Below are 24,295 nucleotides of genomic sequence, written 5' to 3' on the forward strand. Positions count from 1 at the left end.
TAAATATAAGTAGGGAAAATCCGCCGCGCGAGCAGCGAGCCTCAGGCTCGAGCCGCCGCAATAGGCGCGGTCCCCTTGTAAATTAATAACGGACGCGGTTTCTCAGTAATAACCGACGTGCGACTACGACTGAATGGGAAATGTGAATATTTGAGAGGAAAAAGGCACAAAGGTTTTTAAATAAACATTTATTACAATAATTTTTGATATTGTACATATATGATTTATATCTGTAGACATTTGAACGTAAATATTCTATTTATAAAATTTAACCGACAGATATTAATGTAGCATCAATGATAATCGTTATCAAATTTTGCCAACATTTGTGAGAACTACTATCCTATAACAAGGATGGTCGATTACTGTCTTATATAATAAAATTATATAATAAAACATATCTCTTTTGTACTGAAAAACGGTGAAAGCAGATCCTTGGCTTTCAGACCATTTAAAGACGATTACTGAGGAATCAGGTAAATGGCTATATTTGAAAGGAGAAGAAGCAGCTGGAGGAAAATATGAAAACCAAGACTGGAAAATACTTGAAGGACAAGCAGACTGGCTTTTAAGAATTTATATCGTTGGATGAATTGGCATTGAGTCTGTGACTATATGCTTTTGCAGTAGCGTAGATATACAGCACTTTAAAAATTACGTCATACCTTCGTTTGTAATGTTATTATAATACTCTTCTTACAAGTTTTACCCCCAAGGTTAACTTGGAATGAAATGCAGGCTTTGACGTATTAACCCCTAAAGTGGCTTAAAAAAGAAATACATAAATTATGTTGGCCGTTGTAACACTGGCGAAAAGAGTTTTACTGCTACACTATCCAGAGGATTTAGAGATGGGCCTGTAATTTATGAATAAGTATTCTGAATGTGAAATTCCCCCTGGATGTTTTGTTGACCTAAAATCGTATCTTTGGTAGCGGTCACTTTCTGCAGGTATAGCTAGCAGGATCCCGTTTCTGCTTTTTGTCGTGAAGGTATTAGACCACATGGCATATTGTGTTAGATTAAGACGTCATTGAAATCTTCCTTCTTTGTTATTGAATAACGTGATAGCGTTTTGTGTGTTTTGGTTTTACCTCCAAGGTAATTATCCGGAACAGATCATTAACGCGTCTGAAATTGCATACTTGTTTGCTATGCAGGCAGGCAAAATTTAGTATGTCCTGATCCGCAGTATGCATGAAACAGTAGGTAAACCGAACCCGGATGACATAATACATTCTGTGAGACTCGGAAATGTGCAATTGATGCTATGCTATCTCACAAGGCCTCAGGAGCAGCAAAGAACATCGCTTGCTCAGAAATTTTTGTCAAGATGATGGAGGAAGTGCCAACTCTACAAATTTAGTTTTTAACTTTCGTGAGGGTCAAGCCAGGTTATTGGTAAATATCCAGGTCAGGTAATATGCAAGATGGTGACCACCCCATACCTGAGTTCATGCATACTGTTGTCACACATACGTAGGCCTACAGTATGCACTATATTAACAGTCAAGTAGTAGACTTCTAATGAAATTTGGTATGTGCTGTGTAAGTATGCAATTTCGTTTGCACCCTTAGTGATCACGCTCACTGACTCTTGTATAGTCAGTTATTGATAGACCTAATGGACTTCCTGTTTTGTTTGTCACTTTGTTTTGTGCATTATAGTTTTGGGCAAGACTGAGGTAAAACTTTTAAACAACAAACCATTTTAATTTTTTTTGTAAATTTTGTGTTGTCGATTAAAATTGTCTGACTGAACAGGCTGGAACATGATTCTTCAGACTGGTTTGAAGTGATCATGGACGTATTCTCAAATTTGTTGGTAAGATCTAAGAACTTTCAATGTCCATTGACAATGTGATTCTGGGTAGTTCAGGTGTTGTTTTAGCTGAGATTCTGTGTTTGCATGGAGTCACACTGTATCAGTGGGTGGCACTCTTACTTCACCCCTTCAGGATTGGGTGTTCAAAGCCTACCTTTGCTCTGTGTTTGTGTGTGTGTGTGTGTGGGGGGGGGGGGGGTTGCATGTTCTCCCTGCGGGTTTCCTCCTGCAGTCCACAGACAGGCGACCCAGCTAATTTGTGTCTCTACATTGCCTGCAGTGTGTGTGTATATATATGTCTGTGTCCTGCAATGGACTTGCATCCTACTCTGTGCTTCCTAGGATTGGCTCCAGGCTCGCATGTGACCCTGAGCAGGATAAGTGGTGGGAAGATGGATGTATCGTCAAAACTCTGCTGTTGCTAAAATAGCAGGAAGACACCCCCCATGAGCTATATTCTCTGGTTATATATTATTTGTTCTTTAGCACCTTCGCACATCAGAAATCTGTTTGTTCAGCCCCCTCCCGCGCTTCAGTACACACTGTCCTTGGCCGCGGTCGTGGACATGTGTGTAGCGGTCGAGTCGTCAGGCAGTGAGGTCTTCCGGGATCCACCGGGGGGACGGCAGCGCAGGAGGGCCAGAAGCTCGCGGGACACACTGCTGGAGAAGGCTGTGTAGATCCAGGGGTTGGTGCACGAGTTGAGGCTGGCCAGCAGCATCAGGATGGTGAAGGCCACACCTGGGAGAAGGGGGAGTGGGTCAGCGTCCAATCTATGGCAGGCCTGAGAGGATGCCTTTAGAAAAAAATAAATAAAATGCCCGCAGACTCTCCCGTCATGAATAGCTAAACCCTAATTTAAGAGTTAACCCTATTTTAGCTGCGTCATACACAAATCACATGTTGCTCGTTATGTAATCAGAAGGTTGCTCGTTGACCCTTTGGGCAATTAATCGATATCCTGCATATGGGGGAATTATAACTATAATGAAACAACAGATTGAAATTAGCTGCTTGGCTGCTTGTCTGTATCATAACTAAGGGCAGAAATATTTGGTTCACGTGGCCCCTTAGTACAAGTGAAACAAATCGAGTTTTACATACATAGACTCCAAGTGCCATGGCATTTATAGCTGTATATTTATAGACTGAGCCAGATGTTAGGGCAGTGTGATGGTCTCACACCTGCAGTGTTGATGATTTGATTCTGATTAGTAGCTGGTCATTCACGGGCATGTTTTGTGGGGTTTACCATGTATGGGATTATTGGTTCTCAGAAATGGATGAATGGGGTATAAGATTGTCAACATCTATTAAGAAGATGATGTTCAAATTAGATAAGTGTCCCCATTATGTGTATTAAAAAGAATACATGTCACATGCGACTGTTTATTGAGATGTGTTGGTCTCAGCATAGGCTGATGATGTCAGTGAGATCTGACCATAGTTTATGATGCAATGGTGGGAATAACTTTGCTAGGTCAGTAATATCGCTTTGTAGCTTTTATTTACAGCCTCATAATTTATTTAGCAGATGCTTTTATCCAAAGTGATATACAAGGTCAGCAATTGGAGCTTAAGGGGCTTGCTTATGTAAAATCGCTTTGCTAATTCTAGGATTCAAACCAGCACCCATCTGATTACAGGCCCAGTGTCCTAACCCGCTGAGCCATACACTGCTTTAAGTCTATGGGAGGTCATGTTAGTGGTGAACTCATACTGGTAGGTCCTCGTCTAGATGCTGCCGTCTGCCTCCCTTTGAGATTGGACGAGTCAGTAAGGGGCCTGGATGCTGTGTGAAAATCACTGCTTAATTGGCAGAGGCTGATCTATCTCACGGTATTCCCTAGGGAGCAGGTGGCAACAATGAGGAGAGTGCATCCAGCCCTCACTCTAGAGCTTAAAAGAGTCTGAGATCCTAAGGAGCTGTGGACTGCGGGTGTCCATCACACTACATCGGCATTTTCTTGGCGCGAAGGTCAGTGCAAATTCGGTGCCCCGCTTCAAACGGGGTTTGATTTCCAAGACCCGTCAGGAAGCCTGGTACCCATGCTGCAGCCGTCATGTCTCTTTGCTTAATCCCTTTACTGTTGGGGAAGGCTTTGACAGCAGGCTTCACTCCTGCCCAGGCCCGCTGAGTAGATGTGCTGGGTCAGTGAGATGCCCTCCACCAAAGTACGCTTGGGAATTACGTAGCATCAAACCTTTAAATTCCAGATTTAGATCAGGAAGGGGGCTAATGTTAACTGGAAAGTAAAAATTAAAAAGCCGAAACTGCAGTAATTTAGGAGGTTTTAGTGCGTCGACTAAGTGGCAAAATAGTAATTATGTCATTGTGATATTGAAAAATTATAAATTCTAAAGCTGCTGTCATCAAGCTATAAATGAGAGCTGTTAGTTGGTGACATGGGACTGGCCAGCACTCCTATGCTTTGGATAATTCGCCTCCTAGTTTTGGCAGCTGTCGGGCGTGCAGAGCCGGTTTCGTCTTTCCCTTCTACGCAGCCCGCTTGGAGGCCATTGGCCCGGCCAGACAGATGTACTCCTAACGCCTGCTTCAGCCCACGGACGCTAACTTGCCACACACATGCCGAATATTCCCAGCACCTTCGTCTTCTGAAGTCCTTCATCATTAAGGATAAATATGGAGATGAATTTCGCTAGAAAGAGATCGTTTTTGTGCACCACATTGGCCCAAATATAAGAAGTTTTTTTTTTATTTCATCCAAAAAACTGGGGTCATTGATATTCGAGGACTAGAATGTAAATGTCACAATGTACATACAAGAGTAGACGGTGTGAATTATCGGCCTCCTAACTGTACATTTCAAACATAATTGACGTTGGATGAGAGCTGATCATCATTTCAGCACTTTGCCTGTGCTGGATCCCCAAGACGAATTTTTTCATTTTCATTGTGTATTTATGTCAGTTGTAAATGGAGTAACTGTGTAATGTTTACCGTGGAATGCATGTTTTGATAGCATGTAGCTGTGAGTGTTAATAGAGTAACTTTCATTTTAAAAGAGCAGTCATCACCTTTATTAAAATGACTCAACAACTTGCCACAATATGTGTTTTGCGCATTTTATGTGAGTCTGCTGCATCAAAAACATTCTGCTCCTTCTAGAATCATGGAGTTTGTAATATTGACTGGCTGTCCACCCCCACCAAATAATACATTTGTTTTCTGGAAAGTTTGTTTTTTAATAATGCAATGCGATAGCCATCTCAGTTAAAAAGCAACCAAAGGCAAACTTCTTTTATGTTCTTGTCAGATGAAATTGTTTTTCATAAAGATAGGACCTGGTATTCAAAAAACTTTTTTCCCAAAAAAGTTGCAGAAAAAGTGAGGGATTACCGTACAATTGGGGTGGTGTAATATTCAGGCTGAAACTACGGTGAAAGTGTCTGCTAAATAAATTCAATGAATGTTTACCAACCGATCTATTATACGGACTCTTGTAAGAAAACACTTGTCTGTTGGTCATGACTGTGTAGTAGAAGCCATAAAATCTGTAAGAGAATTATCTTCCTGAGGCCAGGTCTGCTATTTTACAACGTGTTTTGGTGTTCTGACCAGATTGGAATCAAAACAAACATATGTGTCGTACACTTTGAATATTCTAATTGCATAAGATGGAAAAAATGAGTCCTGTAAATACCAAGCGCGGAGGGACGTCGTGTTTGCCTGTTTGCATTCTTAAAATGCATCTCATAGTTCAGCCACATGCGTTGCTGCAGTGAAAACACTGTGGTGCCCTTTACTGTATTCAGCATGCCACATATACAATCCAACAATGACAGTGTGCTAAATGTACTTCACTGTTTTAATGGCAGATTAATGGCAGCGCTCGTTGTTTTCAAGTCGCCAATTTATATTCACTTTCAGAGAAATGGGACTTCATGTGCATGGTGCACTCGCATGCTAAATAAGTCATTTTCTTCTTTGTTCTCATCTCCCAAACGGCGCTTCACCCAGCTGTGCGCTTAATAACGGTTCGGGTAATTAGCCAGCTGCCTTTCTACAGCGTATCACTCCAGGCTGTTTAGGCACCACCGAAGACCCAAAACACTCATAATTATGGCAGCACACACTACACAGAGTTACATTTCTTCAAAAGGTGTGAGATGTAATGTCACTCCCCCAGAGAAATGAGGGTTATGAAGGAGATGCCTGAGGTGTCCTCATTAAAATGGTCATTAAAAAAAGATGGCAATAATACAGAGATCAGAAGCCTCACCTTGGTCTGGCGGGTTGGGGTCCCAAGCAGCCCACAACTGCACAATGAAGAACGGGGACCAGCAGATTGTGTAGACCAGCACGATCACCAGTGTCATTCGGACCGTCTTGGACATGGCCTTCGATACTCCAGGGGGGGGCAGGGCCGGTGGGAGAGGCGAGTGCGTGGACGGGTTTGTCATTGATAGGGTGTTGGATGCAGTATGGATTTCATGGGAATTGGTGGGGTGTGAGGAGCTGTTATGTGGGGTGGAGTCTGGATGTGAGATGTGGTTCTGGTGGGTACTGGGATCATCGTCCGAGGTCATAAACACGGGACAAGGAGAACTGTGGTCATGGCTTGAAGGGCAGTGATCCGAGGGCCTCCAAGGAAGGTTGTTGAAAGAAGACGTCTCGTCACAAGAGTTTGGAAGCCCCTGCGGCGGTAGGGGTTGGTTGGAGAGACTCTCCATTGCCACATTGCAACAAGAGCACGGGGAATTGTTGTTCTTCTGTAAGGAGCGCAAGCTTCGACCCACTCTGCCCCTCCTATTGTTCTTTCCACCCTGCTGAAGCTTCCGGACATGGAAGAGGACAGAGCTTCGCCTATACTCCACGGTCATCGTTCTCTCTGACTTAAGGTAGATGTTGTCATGGATCTCTCTGAATATCCGCACCTATACAGAAGGGGGGGGCTTGGTGAGAGTCATTCATTTGAGTGACCCATGTAAGAACTGCCTAGTTCATGCATCAACACGATGTGGGACACGCAGCTGGTCCTGCTGAACATCTGGGTATCCAGATGTTTCATATTGGCCTATCTAGTTTAACACCCCTTTGAGGAAAGATGCTGAGGCAACTAACAGGATGGACAGCAAGGTTCTGGAGGTTTTGTGATTCCAGGAACATTATGGTACCTGACAGATGGTTATGATGAATGCAGGCAGGACAAAGACAGCCACAGTCACCCAGGTGACGTAGGCCTTTAGTCCCCAGGACTCTGCAAAGTGTCCCCAACACTCAAACACTCCAGGAGACACTTCTGACATGGAAAAGATGAACACCTATGAGAAGGAGAAGCAGTTGGGTCACTGAAGCACTTGGTTCCTTTGTCATCATTATCTCCCAACTACGGAGAATATGAATCAAGTCATAGATGGTACTCATGATAACTACATTGTTTATGACTGCTTGCTGAGAAGCTGGGTCATGACCTACAAGAGGACAAAGCTAAGACACACTGTTACTCCTCACCTGAGGCACGCTGAACAGCAGTGCTAGCCCCCAAGCCACCATGACGGGGGTGTTCCAACGAGACGTTACCCCACCACGGTAGGCCTGCAGGGGGCAGCAGATAGCGTAGTGCCGATCAACGGTCATGGCCACAATCATGTAGGAGGATGCAAACATGCCCACAATTTGCAGGTACTTCACAGAGCGGCACAGGGCATCGGGACCTTGGAACCGCTCCGTTATGTCCCAAAGCAACTGAGGCAGCACCTGGAGAAGATGACGGCACATAAAATAATCTCAGCATCTGGCACAAGTCACCCGAGGGTTGATGAAATGTAGAGTGTAGACCCCATTGGTCCAAAGGACAACGTCAGCATGCCCAACATCAGGGTTTGTAACTGGTCTGATGTTAAAGCGTCAATGTCACCATTAAGCAGTTAGGGTTACAGGTTGAAAAAGAACAGCAAGAGCTGTATTACATCAGTGACAGATTACTGCTTTTCTGTCATTATTTTTGTGAATTCTGGACCTTCACTTCCTGAATTTGAAGCTGACCAGCCGCCCTAATAGGAGGCATAGTCAGAATATAGATGGATTGATGGAATTTGGGCTACTCAACCCTTAAGTAAATTTTAAACACACTGTCTGCTCCCTCAAATGCTCTGATATTTGAGAGAGATCAACCATAATGCAATCAATTGCGGTGGCAGTGTCACACATGATCAGTGGGTCATCTTTGGCCCGTATCATTAAATCATCATTAGGATGCGCATCTCACACCCACACAGTGTTACTCTCAGAAAGAAGATGGTCAGTCTACATCAAGGGTCTCAGAATACTGGACTGCAAGACAGGTGCTTCACCTGAAGATCTCAATGCCAGTGGCCCCCAGGTTATTTGAGTTTGAGACCCCAGGTCTGCATCTGACCATGCAAGAACTAGAGGACTAGGAAGAGCACTAACAGAGGCTCGGAGTTTAGCGCAGGTGCCCGTGGGCATGTTGGCGTTTACCTGGAATAAGGCCACCACCAGGTCAGCCACGCAGAGGTTGACCATGAACAGGTGCATGGGCGCATGGTGTTTCCTCCTCCTCAGGAGCACCCACAGCACAAACCCGTTTCCCAAGGCCGTCAGGGCTAGGATGAGCCCCAGAACCATGATCTCGGCCCGGGCCAGCACCATGTCTCGCACTCTGGGTGCCGGGGCAGCGTGTGATGTGGGTCCAGCAGTAACTGAGGCATTTTCTTGGACAATCCAGAAAAAGGACCCGCCTCCATAGGTGCTGCTTAGGTTGAAGTCTGGAAATATGGGAGGAGTGAGGTTCCCACTCCCTTCCACCCAAGTGGAGCGATTCGGTCCGTCCCAATTGGATTCCCAAGAGAGCGCCGCCATGCCTGCACAATGACACCATTTTCAAACCATAAATAAGTCCAGGGAAACAACAAACATGCTTGCAGGAGATCACTACAGAGCGTATGCCTTTGAAATTATGTTTGATGAAAAGTACATGTTGTTGCTGAATTGGAAGAAGGATATTGTTCTCTCTGTTGTAATTCTGAAAATGGGACCCTTCAAAACAAGGAATGCTAATCTGTCATGCAACCTTGGAAAATGATCTGCTATTTACAGTTGGGCCCTGATCCAGCTTTAAGATGCCGGGTGGTCCCCAGGAATCTCTAGAGGGGCCGAGGTGGATGGGTGTTTGGCTGTAAGAGTTCAAAAAGTCTATCTTCAAAATAAAAAAAAAATGGCTTGCTTCCATCCTATTTATATCAAAAACCCAAAAGTCACTGATTGGTTGGCATTTGGCCAGGTTTGGGGTGGGTGGGACTCAGGGCCCATCCTGGCTCTCCCACTGGAGCTGGGCCTGAGTCCTAGAGTGGCAATCAGTCAATCTCACTCTCTCTCTCTTTCCTGCCATCTAATGGGTTTCTGTAATGATAAAGGGCTATGCCACATGGGCTAGGTGAAACACCGGGAGAATTTAATTTTGCATTCTGTCATCTAGCCTACAGGTCTGTTCTTGTTTATCTGTGACACTGGTAAGTGTTAAAAATGTTGAGACATTTTTAAATATGTTAATTCTACTAAACACAGTTACCGTATGCAGGGCACTGTGCATGTGTCTTGCACAATACTCTGAAATGAAAAGCTCTATTTGCCACATTGCAATGCTTTTTGTTGCATATCTCATCGCAGACCTGTACTCATATCTTTGTGGAGACCATCCATTTATTTCTCCGGGAAAAACCAAAATCAAAGAATGATGACCGTAACCCCTATCCAGCCCTAACCGTAACCCCCACCCAGCGCTGACCGTAACCCCTATCCAGCCCTGACCGTAACCCCCACCCAGCGCTGACCGTAACCCCTATCCAGCCCTGACCGTAACCCCCACCCAGCCCTGACCGTAACCCCCACCCAGCCCTAACCTTAACCATAAGTAACCAAACAAAATACAAGAATTATGGCATTTTTCTTCTTCTTTTGATTGCAGTCACAGATTTTGATAAAACTGAATTTTCTCTTGTGTCGACAGAAAAATGGCCCCCACAATGCCAAAATAACAGGTATCTATCACATTGTGGGCACATTTCGTCCCCAAAATGTGATGTATATCTGACCCCCCCCAACACATACACACACACACACACACACACACACACACACACACACACAGATGAGCCAAAAAATTATGACCTCCATCATGTGACGTGAATAACACTGAATGCATGTTAAGATCAGTGGCGGTTCTAGACCATTTCAACTGGAAGGCCACACTGGGGCCAGTTGTTCTGTTAGGGGCGCCAGATACATTTGACCTTAATGTCATTGAAAATAGCTAAGTTATTTATGCACTGCTCTTCAGCTGCCCTTCACAGTTTTGACAACTATGTGCTTTCTTGTTTATATTGTCTTGATTCCACAAGCTTGATTATCTTTTTCTGTTACGTTAACTTGCTAACGTTCTCGACTTGACCACCCGCCGCATCCCCGTTAAGAGCCCCTCAAGAAAATGTACTTATGTTTGTTTCACCTGTTCCCAGGGCACAATATTTTAGCCCACATATATAAATGTTAATAAATAATAATTATTACTATTATTAGTAGTAGTAGTAGTAGTAGTAATAATAGTACATTTATTTCAGACCCAAGTAGAAAATGTATTTAGGGGGGCCACGGAGGGGCACTGCCCCCCCGATTCCCCTTGCCTCCCCCCCAGAACTGCTCATGATTAAGGTCTGGGACATATTATATGGCACGCCAACATCCGGTACTCATAGTGCACATCTTGCATGCAGAACACATGGGCAGGGATAAAGATCTGAGTGACTCTGGCAAAGGCCAAATCATTATGGCCAGATGACTGGGTCCGAGCATCTCTGCAAGGCAAGGCGTGGGGTGCTCACGGTCAGCCGTAGGGTGACATGACAATCCTGCTGAAGCCAGGGCTCCAGCCTATTGAGCCACACATCACCCCTCATCTGCAAAATCTGCTTCCCAAACTTTACAATTATCTTGAAGACGCTGTTGTGCAAAGCAGCATACAAGTGAAAAACACTTGGGGTCAGACAACAGGACCAGCTGGTGTCTCTTGAGCAGGCATGGTCAAAGAGCATTTCTCAGGAACCTAACAGTAATATGATTTCTTGGCTGAACACAGGACTCAAACCCACAACCTTCTGAAGCCAGATGCAGATCCCTTCCCATTGAGCAATATTCTGGATCTAATCCCCACTCTTCTCCTCTGCCTCAACTCCATTCTCCTTCTTCTCCCTTATCTGCCCCCCCTTTCACTGTTTTATAAACTGTCCTCATTAGAGTGATGACAAAAGCTTTATTTCCATCCATCCATCCATCCATCCTTTATACCTACTTGTACTATGCAGGGTCATATGGGTCTGGAGCCTATCCCGGAAGCCACGGCCGCAAATGATGAATAACCCAGGACGGGGCGCCAACCCATCGCAGAGAGCTTTATTTCCACTTTTCCAAATGACTCCACAGTAATGAAAAAAAAAAACACCTCGTAACCAGTAGCAGACTGGGTTACATAAGCAATGACGGCAAGGTGGTGACAAAGTGACAGACGTGAAAAACCTTGCGTTGGCAATTCCACTGATGACTTTCTGAAAGCATGCATGGGCACAGCACGTCACCAGAGAGAGGCTTAAAAATGGCAAGTAAACATATCAGCCATAAATCCTTAAAAAACATATTACACACAGGGGAAATAAGAGAGAACCTCAAAGGAAAATCGACTGGTTCAATGTGGCACCAGGCAATACGAGTGAAAAAACCTCCAAATATGTGCCTTTGCACCAGTCCTGTTGACTGCCATATGTTGCTGTGACCAGCTGCGCATTTACAATCAGGTTTTCAACACATCTGTTTATTTACATGCAAAAACCAGGTTTTGGCAGCGTCTCCACTTGCTGCTTGACAATAAGTGATTCTCTTTCCACGCCACGTCAGCTTCCTGTTTCCGTCCGCCTGACAGTTGTGCAAACCTGCATCGTTGCATTCCTTTCTCGTCGCATTTATGGATTTTTCCGGATGCTTCTGATGATCACCAGCACATCCGGGCCATGGAGCATGCGGAACGTCACGGTTCTGGCCTGTCATACCACTTGTCACAGTAAACCTGAGCTGACTGCAGTATCCATTTGATGAAAGAAAACACAATTTTTACTGTCTCATTTAATGGTGTCAGTTGTAACAGAATGTTCTTGTAAACGTGTGGCTCAGTGGGTCAGGATGCTGTGCCTGTGATTGGAAGTTATTGGTTTAAATCCCACATATGACAGAGCTCTTTCGACATTGGCCCCCTGAGCAAGACCATTAACTCCCAGGTTCCCCAGGGACTGGCTCACCCTGTTTTCCCAACCCTTTCCTTCTTTGGGTAATTGTGTCTGTGCTCATTGCATGCAAATCCCTGTACGCTCTACATCCTCACTGTCTGTGTATGGCTTTTTTTTTTTTTAATCTGGCTTCACAGCTATTTCTCCAAAACTAAATGTTCTCCCAGCGTGTTTTCTTGTGAAACTCTAGCACGACAGACATAGTCGCTGGGGCAGAAGTAATCCACAAAGTCAGCTTGAGTGATAATGCTTTTTTTCCTACGGCAGCCATAACAGTTGCAGCTTTCTTGTCACCTGTGCATTCGCACCTGTGCATTCGCACCTGTGCATTCGACGGAGGTGTTTTTCTTCACACGTTTCAGGAAATTTCCCATGGACGCTAAGTGGATTTCACTTTCTGATCGACGAACCTAGTTACTTATTTGCCACCACTATTTGAAAGGAGAAAGAGTCGGTCGCTAAATAGATGAGTTTCCGTCAGTCCATTTGGGGTCCTGTCTGTTTTAATTTAATCTATTTAGCAGATGCTTTTATCCAAAGCAATGAACATTTGTTTTTCTGAGAAAGTGGGGTCACAGTCTCTGGAGCAATTGGGGTTAAGGGCCTTGCTCAGGAGCCCAATGGTGAAATCACTCTCCTGACCATGGGATTTGAACCAATAACTTTACGATCACAGGCACAGCATCCCAGCCCAATACACACCGCCCCCAGTGTCATCACAGACTTTGAGCCCTCGTCACTATCCCCTAATCGTGCATTTATTTGTATCACTGACTTAAACCTATAGACTCCTCACCTCCATGGCACTGCATAGGATATGGACTGGTCTTCTCGCACAGTCTATGTTCCTGTCCTATACCCCTCCCACCTCCGCAAATCCCAGACTATTGTGGTATTTAATACCCACAACCTCACTCCATGCAGACTGGCAGGAAAAATGGGTGGTCCTTTGGCTTCAGGACGGGGCCCTTTCTTCTTAGTGTTCCTCACCCCTCATGTCTTCCCTGTGGGATCTATCTCCCTGCCTCGCATTCTGTTGCCAGGACGGAGGCCATGACTCATGCCTAAAGTCAAGCCGTCAATCAGAATCACGACCACAGAGGAGACACCATTCACAGCATGGAATGCGAGGCCATCTCTGTGTCACGGGGATGGCTGGAGAGTCGCAGGAAGACAAATCAACTGCCTCAAGCAACTTTACTGGGCATCATCTGCAACGAGTTCCAGACAAAACTCGACAGTGATGATCCAGGACTGGCACAGATACACCTGCCATATTATTGTATGCCATGCAGCTCACAACAAGCACATTCTGGGTTTTTAGTGGAGAGAACAGTGGCAGGGGTGGAGTGTGGCTTACTGGGTAAGGATGCTATATCTGTGACCAGAAGGTTGCTGGTTCACATCCCAGGGTCGATTGAATGATTTCACCATTGGGCCCTTGAGCAAACTCCTTAACCCCCAATTGCTCCCAGAACTGTCAGACCCTGCTTTCTGTTCCTGCAACAAAACTGTCAGTTAAATAAATAAAACATAAATGTAGAATGCCAAAAACAATCTAGGATAGGGTGGTTATGTGTTACAGTTTTGAGCCCTGGTTGTTGCACCCACATGCTGAAAACTGCACTGACATCTGCCTAAAGTCCAGGTAAATGGCTAAAGAAAAGTGTCAATTACCTTAAGAGTCTCTGCAAAGTAATGAACAGAAAAGTGGGAAGTTGGACTGCAATCGAACATACCGCCATTGTGAGACAACACGTGTCACAATGTTTACGCGACGTTATACTGTTGGCTCCTGCGTTTCCCCAACAGGAAAACAACACTGCTGTTGTCACAGGCGAGATTTATGGAGTGGGTGGGGGAGGGGGGTCAATCCCTCATCCTCTGCTCTCAATTCTCAAGGGCACCTGTACTTGTTCTCTCAAAAACACAACCCAGCAGAGTTATCTCTCCAAGTGCGCTTCTGAAATAATTGTCTGCGTATGGCTTCCAGGGACCTGGAAATACATTTCAGAATCCATTTCAGACAACACAACCTTTAAACTCTCTCTCCTTCCAGTTCAACAGCAATAAGTCCATTGATGACATCACATAAATAATGTTAGTAAACCAGCCTTAGCCTTCAGCCATATAAAAACGACAGAATCCTTAGATTTATATGAATGATTATTTCTCTTATGCCCAGTTTCTCTCCATTTGAGTGGGTTTTCTAACAGAATCCTGCTTCTCTGTTTCGCTTTTCACTGCAGGGCCTACATGTATAACTCGCAGACTTCCTAACAGCTTGAAGCATGTGCTGTTTTTTGAACATAAAAGCTGCACTTTCTCCATATAAAATATGTAATACTATGATTCACATTCTTTTCCTTTTCATAGCTTTCCAGTCCTTCCAGCTCCAAAACAGCTTTGTTCTTACTCTGCCCCCCCCTTCCCCAAATTAGCACCATGACTGCACTGAGATGGAGTGAGAGAATTAAGAAATAAAAGTGGATGGCTGTCATTTACAATCAGAACCAGCTTATGATCACAAATGCGAAGTGGGGGACTGATGGGGGTTTGAAGTTCAGCAAACAAAAACATCTCTCACGCATGAAGCAAATGACGTTGCCGGAGGTCGGCAGTGTAATATGAGTCAGACCGTACATCCGCTTGCAGAGCGAAAATAAGAGCCAGGTAACGCAAGACAGTGGATCTAATGGACTAATTTGCACCCCGATTAATGGCATCGTGCCGCCAAGGTCGGCCGGCACATGCTGTTGATTTTGTCAGCCCCCTAATAGCGCCGCCTGCTGAGATCCGCGGTACAAAGGCCTCGGCTCCCCGTCCCCCGATTCGCTCACCCGGTTCCTGGAAAGAGCGATTTTTCTGCACGGACAGCAGCAAAGAAAAACAACAACACCCGCATGATCGGACACCTTGATGCGCTTATGTATCACGCTCCACATTATGAAAACATTAGCACTCAATAATATGGATTTACAAAGCACTCGAAGACCATTAGGGAAAATACGGAGCTGTTCTCCTCTCCCACCCAAACTTTAACTTATTAATGGACACCGCGATCGCTTGCTGTAAAGAGACATACGGCTGGTATTTACACACCTCTGCTGCTGAATGTGTCACTGATCATCTCGTTATTCCGGTACCGATCACATAAGGTCTCCATAAGTCCGCCCGTCATCGCCGGCGTTTGTCCGTAAATATACACACCTGAGCTCCACGTGGACGTCAATGTCAGCAAACTGCTCTTGATCGCCGGCCTAAAGATAAACTCCATATATTTCTCACCTCAGGGAAGACATCATCAAGACGTTTTTAGCACACCCTCACATTCTATTTTATAATTGCCGATTTAAATTAAAATTACGCAGCGGGGATACATCTCTTTATGCTTCTTGTGTTCCTGTTTATTTCTCCTAATTTCTTATTTCTCCTTATTTCCTCCTTATTTCTTAAAGTTTAAAAGAAAATTTCACTTATTTATTCGTGATTTATTTTCCCGAGTTGGTATTGCTCTCATCCGGGGTGTTTGGGCTGCGGGCTATTTTTTTAGGATGTCACATGCTAGCATTCGACGGGCTACCAAACCAGCTTTCCAGTTGTATATTTAACATCCTCACTATTCCAAGATGCACTTTGACTTAAGTTTTCGGATATGAACAGATCCGTTTCAGAGGAAATACGCGCCCCTACTCATCAGTAGGTGTACACGCGCCTTCTTTTACTCGACCTGTCAGGTATCCAGATGTTTCTCGCCTTGCCCAATTTACGGTAATCATTTTGATCCTAGCATTTTTCTCTCTTCCTCAAAATAATTAATTTTCTATAGATATTTATCCCCTCAAGTTAAAGACACATTCACTGTACCAGTGAAGACGGGACCTGTCACGGCGGGATCATGAACCAAATGTGTTACAATGATGTAATGCCTTCATGCAGAATTAACTATGCTTGAAAAAATGGTGCAATTGTTTTAGTGCTGTTATGTATTATATTGTGCTTTTTGTTAAATATGGAGGTATGCTGTTACCTGATAGTCCAGAATAAGTGTCTTTATTTTTGGTGTATTTTGAAGCAGTTACACAACATCTCCTCACCCTTAACACCTGACATATCCCACATGTATGCCTGAAGAGTAAAAAAAAAAAACAGACAGCCACTAATATTCTGTAAATACAAGCATATTCAAGTACCAGTCGTTTTTAGTAAAATAACACTTGAATTATCAAATGGGGATAAAACTTCAATTTCTTAATGTACGGAAGAAAATATTCAGCTCTCTATGCTGGTCCGTAACTCAGCACATCAGGGGTCAAAGTTAAGTCCTTGATATTTTTCTTTTCCCTCATATTTATTTTTAGCGCCTTTCACTCTGTCAATATTAAAAGACAGGAACTGCTTTTCACCTTGTGAACGGTCTACATCAATCAAGTGGGGAAAAAACATTAGTCAGAATAATGGTGAAGATGAATGAGCTTCTGTCAGATAAAGATCTGTGCATGTGTGTGAATGTGTAATGAGCTGTTTCCATTTTTATTGATGTCTAATGGATAGGTTTTTTTAAATGGCTAACACCACCAAAAGGACACACGGCTTTGAAATAGTAAGACCCTTTCAGCTTTGTTCAGGCATAATCCAAAACAAACCAATGAACTTTTAATCTTATTATTCTCACCTCACGCTCAGAGCATGGCTCATTCCACGTTTGTAATCCTCTCCACCGTATTTCCTGTAAGAAAAAAAAATCATTAACATAGTGTATTTTCTTACAACTAGATATTTTTTGCACAATAATGTGTTAACTGCATAAATGATCAAATACATGCTATATCTTTGAAAGCGAATTTGTCATCAAATGGAAATATCCGCAGTCTGCAGTATGTCCAGAATTATTCAGAAATAACAGCAGCTGCCAGGGTTTTAATAGATACTTACTGTTTACTGGTTCTGAGCTGATCTCAATCTGCACTCTACAATCCACAGTTTCTGAATCAGTTCTCACATAATCCAGTGTCGTCCATGCGTGAGGCGAAGGCGTGCGCGCACACACGTGCACGTGCAGCGTGCCGGCCGTGTGTCCGTGCGCATCTATGAGATGCTCGCCCTGCTTCGCGATTCATTCACACAGCAGAGACCGCTGCTTCCTCATTGCCCGTTGCATATATAAACTTGTGGCTCTCTGTGCATCTGTTCCTTTCTCTCTCGCTGTCTGACAGGCTTGTGGCTGTTATTTCTGTTCAGACTTTACACAGTTACAGGATAGTCGGTCCACAAAAAAAAAAAAAATAAATCCATAGGTTGCAGTCCCACCTTTCTCTCTCCCCTCCCCTCCCTCCCCCCCTCCTGTCTCCTTCTCAGAGCTGGAGTGAAATATTAGCCCTCTTTGTGCTACAGTTTCTCCCCTGTCCTCTCCCTTCCTCCCAGTCTCCTTTTGCCTGTCCTCTGGAGGAGTGGGCGGGGAAACCTGGTACTGGGAGGGCAGGAGTGTGAGTGGGGGGGCGGTGCCAGAGCCTGTTCTCAGATCAGCTCCCACAATCTTTCTTCCCTGAATTTCCTTTTCCTTTCTTCCCTGCACAAAACGCACAAAAGAGAAAGGTTTAAGGCTTAATTTCCATCCATCCAATACCTACTTATCCTGGTCAGAGTCACATAAGGGAGCACTAAAGTTTATCCCAGGCAGCACAGGGCACAAGGAAGGCACACACCCTGAATGGAATACCTGTCCATCACAGAATATACACTAGAGCTGATTTAGAGATACTTTTAGCTTAACTACATCTTTGACTTGCAGTGGGAAACCCACGTGGCACAGGAAGAGCGTACAAACTAGACAAGCAGAGCTGTGGCAGGATTCAAACCCACGTGGCACAGGAAGAGCTTACAAAATCCACACTCAAAGCAGAGGCGGGATTCCAATCCACGGGACGTGGGAATAGCATACAAACTCCACAGGCAGAGCAGAGGTGGGATTCAAACCCACGTGGCACAGGAAGAGCTTACAAAATCCACACTCAAAGCAGAGGCGGGATTCCAATCCACGGGACGTGGGAATAGCGTACAAACTCTACACACAGAGCAGAGGCGGGATGCAAACCTATGTGACGCCGAAAAGTGTACAAACTCCACACTCAGAGCTGTGGCGAGATTCAAACCCATGTGACACAGGAAGTGTCAAACTCCACGTGCAGACCAGAGGTGGGATTCAAACCCACATGACACACATACAAACTCCATATACAAAGCAGAGGGGGGGATTCAACCCCACATGACACACGAATGAACGCCACATGCAGAGCAGAGGTGGGATTGAAACCCACATGTGGCGAGAATAGTGTACAAACCCCGGACACAGAGCAGAGATGGGATTCAAACCTACGTGACGTTCGAAGAGCGTACAAACTCCATATGCAGAGTGGAGGCGGGACTCAATCCCGAGCCCCGGAGATATAAGACAACATTTCTGCCTACTGAGCTACCATGCCACCCTTGCCTTGCTTTTCATTATAATTCAATTAATAATCAGCATCAGTAATTAAATCCCTGGCCTATGTTTTTGTAAAACTCCACACGCTTTTTTTTTAATGCACCACCCAAGTAGAAGCGACTACGTTCTTTAAATGTGTCAACTCTCACTAAGCACTGTCTTGAATGTATTCCTTTTATTTCAATGTGCTTACCGAAAAATAACCTTCTGTCCCCTTCAAAAAAAGTTGCAATGGAAATCGAAGCTAAAAACAGTAAATTTATGCGGACACTGAGGTAAGTGGATCTTTGGTTTCTAACCTGTAGCAGCCAACATGAAAGCACTGAACTGGGGCACAAAATAAGGTATTCCCACCCATTTTATTCTATACTTAAAAATAACCAATCCCTGCTTCTCACAGCGGGTTGTGAAGAAGCTGTGAAGAACGCAGATGGAAAGATCAATCTTTTGTGTTCTCTCCTTTAATTTAGTATATTTATCATAATCATAATGCGATATTTTTCAAAGCAAAATAAAATGTTATTATTAGTTAAATATTGGAATGGTCAGAATGGCTTCTTTTTGTGATGTTATGCTATTAATTGGCTCTTTTTTATGCAACTCTTCTCTTTCGGCAGATGTGAAATTCCAGCCATAGAGGCCTGAGGCATATCTAACGTCTGGAAAACTTCTGTGTCCTCAAGGACATGACAGTCAGTGAGGGTGGTGTGCATGTCTGGGAAATTTTTGTGCCTGTTCTCCAAAAGTTTTTCTAGATAGAACAGCTTCTCTAGTTGGTTTCAGAACTGGACACTCCAACGAGTCAGCCCATCTCGACTACTGTGGATGGCCTGCATCTTGTCATATGTTCTCATTCTGTTAGACCTTTCTGCAGTATTTGGCGCAGTGATCTGCCTGATCCTGCAGGCCAGCTCTCTCAACTTGGCATCACAAGGACTGCTACTGTATGTGATTTTTCTGAGTCGGTTTCTTTGGCTGCATCTAGGTCACGGCGGATATCAGGTTGGATGCCTTTTAGCCCTTGTTCTGCTCCTCTCTAGGTAAGATCATCCAGGCACATGGCTTCACCTATCACTACTATTCTGACGGCATTCAAATCTACTCGTATCTCACTTTCTCTCCTAAGGACAATGTGCCCATGCTGGGATCTCTGCATGTCTAGTCCATACTGCAGCCTGGATTACCTCTTCCAGCCGAACATCTCAACGGCCGAGCTTCTAGTCTTCCCTGCCATCCCTACTGTTAATGTCACTGTACAGCTTACTTCATGAACATGGTCTCCATCAGGGTCTGCCAGAAACCCGAGGGTAAAAATAGATGGCCAGCTATTCTTCGCTGACAATATTGTATATCTCCTGGTCTTGTAGATTCACTCTGTACAACATCAGAAAAACCAGGCCTTATTCATCAGAATGTGTATCTCAGCTTCGTCTAGGCACTTGGACCACTGCAACTCTTTACTGAGGGCCACTAACTTGTGCTTTAAATTTGCCGTACGTTATTAAAAATGCAACAGCGGATCCGGTATTCAATCAGCCAAAACGCTCTCATGTTGCACCCCTCCTTGTCTCTCTTCATTGGTCCGCTATCGGTGCTTGCATCAATTAAAATCCTTGGTGCTGGCTTTCAGGGATGTTAACGGAAGGGCACCTACCTGCATCTGGTCTTGCCTTCTTTGGTCAGCAAGCCAATTCTGGCCAGGGCTCCTTCAAATATTACATGTACAATACATGTAACTCTATATGTTTGGCACAAGCTACCCTCTCTACATCTAATTACTCTAATTGTCCAAGTAGCATCTCAAGACCAAGGGCGTAGGTTTGATTTCAACATTGAGTGGCACCAGAAACCGGCTTGGCCCAAACACACGACGTTCTCCCACAATATTGGTAGGGTCATGTCCCTATCATCCATACCCAAATTAATGCCCTTGCTAAAGACCCATGTTTTCCAGAAAGCCTCAACTAGCTGCTCCTACCACTAACCAACTCTGTCTTCACTTCCCTTGGATATGCTCTCTAGTTTACACGAGACGCTGTTGTCTCGTAGTAACCTAGTCCTCATGGTGTTTTTGAGTTTAGTAGCTGGCCTGTATGCTTCTCGACCTGTTTCGTAATGCACTGTAGAGCCGCTGCCCCGACGCTACGTTACATTGGTTATTGGTCTCTCAGTGGAAGCTCAGTCTAGCTACACTTATACATAGCTGGCTCCTTGACAGCTCTCTGCCCGTGATGTATTGCCTGCGGCACAGGCACGTTGCTTTGAACAAAAGCGTCTGTCAAACAAATAAATGCAATGTAAATGTACATATACTTGCATTACAATATCTTCATACCATTGAGGCCCCTTGTGCAACTTGGCAAAGCTAATGCCTGACAAGGACACAAATCTCATCACCGAAACACCGCGGCCGCCATCATCAGCTGATCGTAATCTGTGATTTAGTTGATACAATGGCTTCATCGTTCCTGAGAAAGATAATCACAGCTAACACCACTGTGCACTTATTATGGATGGACAAATTACCTTGTTGGCATGTTACTGGCATTTGTTTTTTTCATGGTTTATGGGTGCAGCCCACATGAAGAAACGTTTGCCAGCTGATTAAAACATTACTTTGGGCTGAGTCACCATTAGAGTTTAGACGCTCGCTTTGAATCCTGACACAGAAATGCCGGTCCCCTCCCGTGATGTGATGCATGATAATACTTTATAGCCACTCGGTTTGCAGGGCTAGCAGACAAACTGGTAATTGGCACATAAATCGCGTAGGCTCACTGAAAGTGTACCTCCCGTCTGTTTTAATGTGATGTTCCTCTTGCTTTGTGTCTCTGTTACCGCGTCACATTTAGGCCCTATGTGAATGCCGTGTTTGTGTTTGTGTGTGTGTGTGTGTGTGTAACAGAACCTCCTGTATAGCACATGCATGTCTCGTATTCAGATTTTACACAGTAGGATAGTCCACGAAAAACAACAAGCATAACAAAAAAAACATCCATAGGGTGCAGTCCCACCTTCTGCTCTCCATAACCCCCAGGATGAGCTTTGCAGACTCCAGCAAACGACTCTGACCACAGAAGTCCCCAGGCCACACACTGCCTCTGATGTTGGTTGTTTCAGCTCAGTCTCTTGTACAGTGATTCTCAGCCACTTCTTCTATTTCTGTCTCTTCCATTTTACCCTTTGCAGTCCTTTCTTAACCACACCTAACTGTTTTATTCCGAGCCATAGTAGCGAAGTCAGTGAAGTCCCTTTGTAAATTTGATAACACTGGAATATGCTGCAGTGAGCAGTGCGTGGATCTGCAGCTCAAGGCTGTGCCTGTAATCATGAAGGTCACCAGCTCAGATCCCAGAGTCGGTAGAGTGCTTTTGCTGATGGACCCCTGGGCAAAGCCCTTAACCCCAATATCTCCAGGGACTGGCTAAGCTCACTTCCTCAAATCTGTGCCACTTCTTGGCTAAAAATATTTGCTAAATTAAAAATGTAAAGAGAATTTGTCAGAACCTGGAAACGGGGGGACAAATTCAGTAATAATGTCTGTGTATCTGGCTGCAGCTTCCTAAGCCCAAGGTTTCTTCCTTATAGGGAGATTTTCTTGCTGCTGCCGCCGCTGGTTCCTCACTGGGGGTTTTGGGCGGGAATCATGTAAAGTGTAACGGTGTGAAAATGAACTATACAAATAAAAATTAACTGAAATGAAACAGATACTTAACATGTAACTATACTACACGTGTGCATGACAAGAGCATGTATAAAGTAACATTCATGAGGCAGTGACATCCATCCATCCATCCATTTTCCAAACCGCTTAGCCTACTGGGTCACGGGGGGTCTGGAGCCTATCCCGGAAACAATGGGCATGAGGCAGGGAACAACCCAGGATGGGGGGCCAGCCCATCGCAGGGCACACTCACACACCATTCACACCTACGGGCAGTTTAGCAAGTCCAATTAGCCTCAGCATGTTTTTGGACTGTGGGGGGAAACCGGAGTACCCGGAGGAAACCCCACGACGACATGGGGAGAACATGCAAACTCCACACACATGTGACCCAGGCGGAGACTCAAACTCAGGTCCCAGAGGTGTGAGGCAACAGTGCTAACCACTGCACCACCATGCCGCCCAGGCAGTGACATGATTGACGATAATTACTGCACGTTACGATTTCTTGTGCACAGACATTTTTGCATTAAAAAAGTCATTTTTTTTTGCAGCAAATTGAGTTTTTAGTGGTTTGAAAAGGTAACACAGGAGGGATGGTCAATGTAAACATGCAATAACACTAACAGGAATGAGGATTTTTTATCCTGTTTCGTTGGTTTTCATCTCTTTTCTGTGCATTTCATTGAAATCTGTGGCCTAGTATTTTCATTAGATTAATCACATATATTTTTAAACATCGCGATTTTCAAAGCTAAATGTCACTTTACTGAAACCATGGCCACATTTGTCAACGTGACCTAATTCTCTATACGTCTAAGTAGCCTAGAGGGACATACATGGAACTTGGCGATTTACTAAGAACAACCAACACATGCTCACACACACACACACGCGCTCACACACGCATACACACACATGTAGGGTATATCTATTATTATGGGGCCCGTTCATTCACTTCTATGGGAAAAATGCTAATGCTAACTATGACAACCTTAACCCCCACCCAGCCCTAATCATAACCATAAGTAACCAAGCAAAATACAAGAGTTTTTGCATTTTTAGTTTTTTCACTGCAGTCACGGATTTTTATAAAATAGAGTTTGGGGACCAGAAAACCGGTCCCCATAAGGGAAAAAAAACGGATATTTATCACGTTATGGGGACATTGTGTCCCCATAAGGATAGGTATACCCACTCGCGCACACACACACACACACATACACACACACACACACACACACAAGTTGGTCTACCTATCTAAATGGGGACCATCCATTCATTTCTATGGGAAAGACCCCAATCCCAATCACGAAACAAAAACCCCCACCCAGCCCTAACCTTAACCATAAGTAACTAAACCAAATACTAGACTTTTGACATTTTTAGTTTTTTGATTGTGGGGACCAAAAATGGTTCATAATAGTGGTTCAAATAACAGGTTTTTATCACACCACATGCACAAACACACATTCACACACACACACACACACACACACACACACACACGCGCACACACATATGCACACATACATGCAGCAGCTCACCAGCATTTCAGATTCAGCTGACAGCCTCTCTGGCATTTGGCGCATTTCTCCTTGATAGAACTTTTAAGTAACGCTTTGAGGGACGCTAATATGGCAGCACGAGGAAGCCTTCGGCCTCAGGTAACGGCATCCCCTTGGCGCTGGGGAGGATTACCAGCGTGATTCTGGCCCTCCTGTCAGGCTCATTTTCATGTCCGTACCCGTCTGCTGGAGCGAGATCACAAAAATATTAACGCTGCTGTGAAGAACAGAAAAACTAAAAAAGAATAGATGATGTCACTATATGAAGTCTGGCAGAAAATACCAACAAAATAGGGGTCCTTCTCTTTAAGGTCTCATTTTTACATACCAGATTGACAATAATTAGGTCCGAACTCAGATACACGCTGATGAACATCTAGTGTTGAAGTGTCTGTGGATTATTAATAAAAAATTTATGTGCAAGCCGTCTGAGTTTG

The 24,295-nt window shown here is 44.4% G+C and overlaps 1 protein-coding gene and 1 long non-coding RNA gene across 8 annotated transcripts; one reads left to right on the forward strand and one right to left on the reverse strand.

The window, feature by feature from the left end:
* Positions 1 to 50: 50 nt before the first annotated feature.
* LOC125748057 (uncharacterized) lies at positions 51 to 4,896 on the forward strand. Of its 3 annotated transcripts, none has more exons than XR_007399451.1 (4): positions 58 to 172; positions 1,765 to 1,825; positions 3,676 to 3,803; positions 4,278 to 4,896. It is a non-coding gene; the product is annotated as an uncharacterized LOC125748057 (long non-coding RNA). The 3 variants fall into 3 exon arrangements; XR_007399449.1 differs by having other exon boundaries at positions 59 to 172; positions 4,331 to 4,896; XR_007399450.1 differs by lacking the exon at positions 1,765 to 1,825 and having other exon boundaries at positions 51 to 172; positions 4,331 to 4,896.
* Positions 174 to 24,022, reverse strand: avpr2ab (arginine vasopressin receptor 2a, duplicate b). Of its 5 annotated transcripts, XM_049023842.1 has the most exons (9): positions 23,838 to 24,022; positions 17,078 to 17,711; positions 16,818 to 16,871; positions 16,173 to 16,270; positions 8,292 to 8,674; positions 7,302 to 7,547; positions 6,965 to 7,111; positions 6,070 to 6,724; positions 174 to 2,566 (listed from the first exon to the last, which is right to left on the reverse strand). In XM_049023842.1, the coding sequence occupies exons 3-9, from the start codon at positions 16,838 to 16,840 to the stop codon at positions 2,358 to 2,360; spliced, it is 1,761 nt and encodes a 586-aa protein (XP_048879799.1). In that variant the 5' UTR covers positions 16,841 to 16,871; positions 17,078 to 17,711; positions 23,838 to 24,022; the 3' UTR covers positions 174 to 2,357. The 5 variants fall into 5 exon arrangements, with proteins under 5 accessions (XP_048879799.1, XP_048879802.1, XP_048879800.1 ...); XM_049023845.1 differs by lacking the exon at positions 16,173 to 16,270 and having other exon boundaries at positions 23,838 to 24,019; XM_049023843.1 differs by lacking the exon at positions 23,838 to 24,022 and having other exon boundaries at positions 17,078 to 17,713.
* Positions 24,023 to 24,295: the final 273 nt, after the last annotated feature.

This window comes from Brienomyrus brachyistius, chromosome 8, assembly GCF_023856365.1.
Source record: "Brienomyrus brachyistius isolate T26 chromosome 8, BBRACH_0.4, whole genome shotgun sequence".
Taxonomy (NCBI): domain Eukaryota; kingdom Metazoa; phylum Chordata; class Actinopteri; order Osteoglossiformes; family Mormyridae; genus Brienomyrus; species Brienomyrus brachyistius.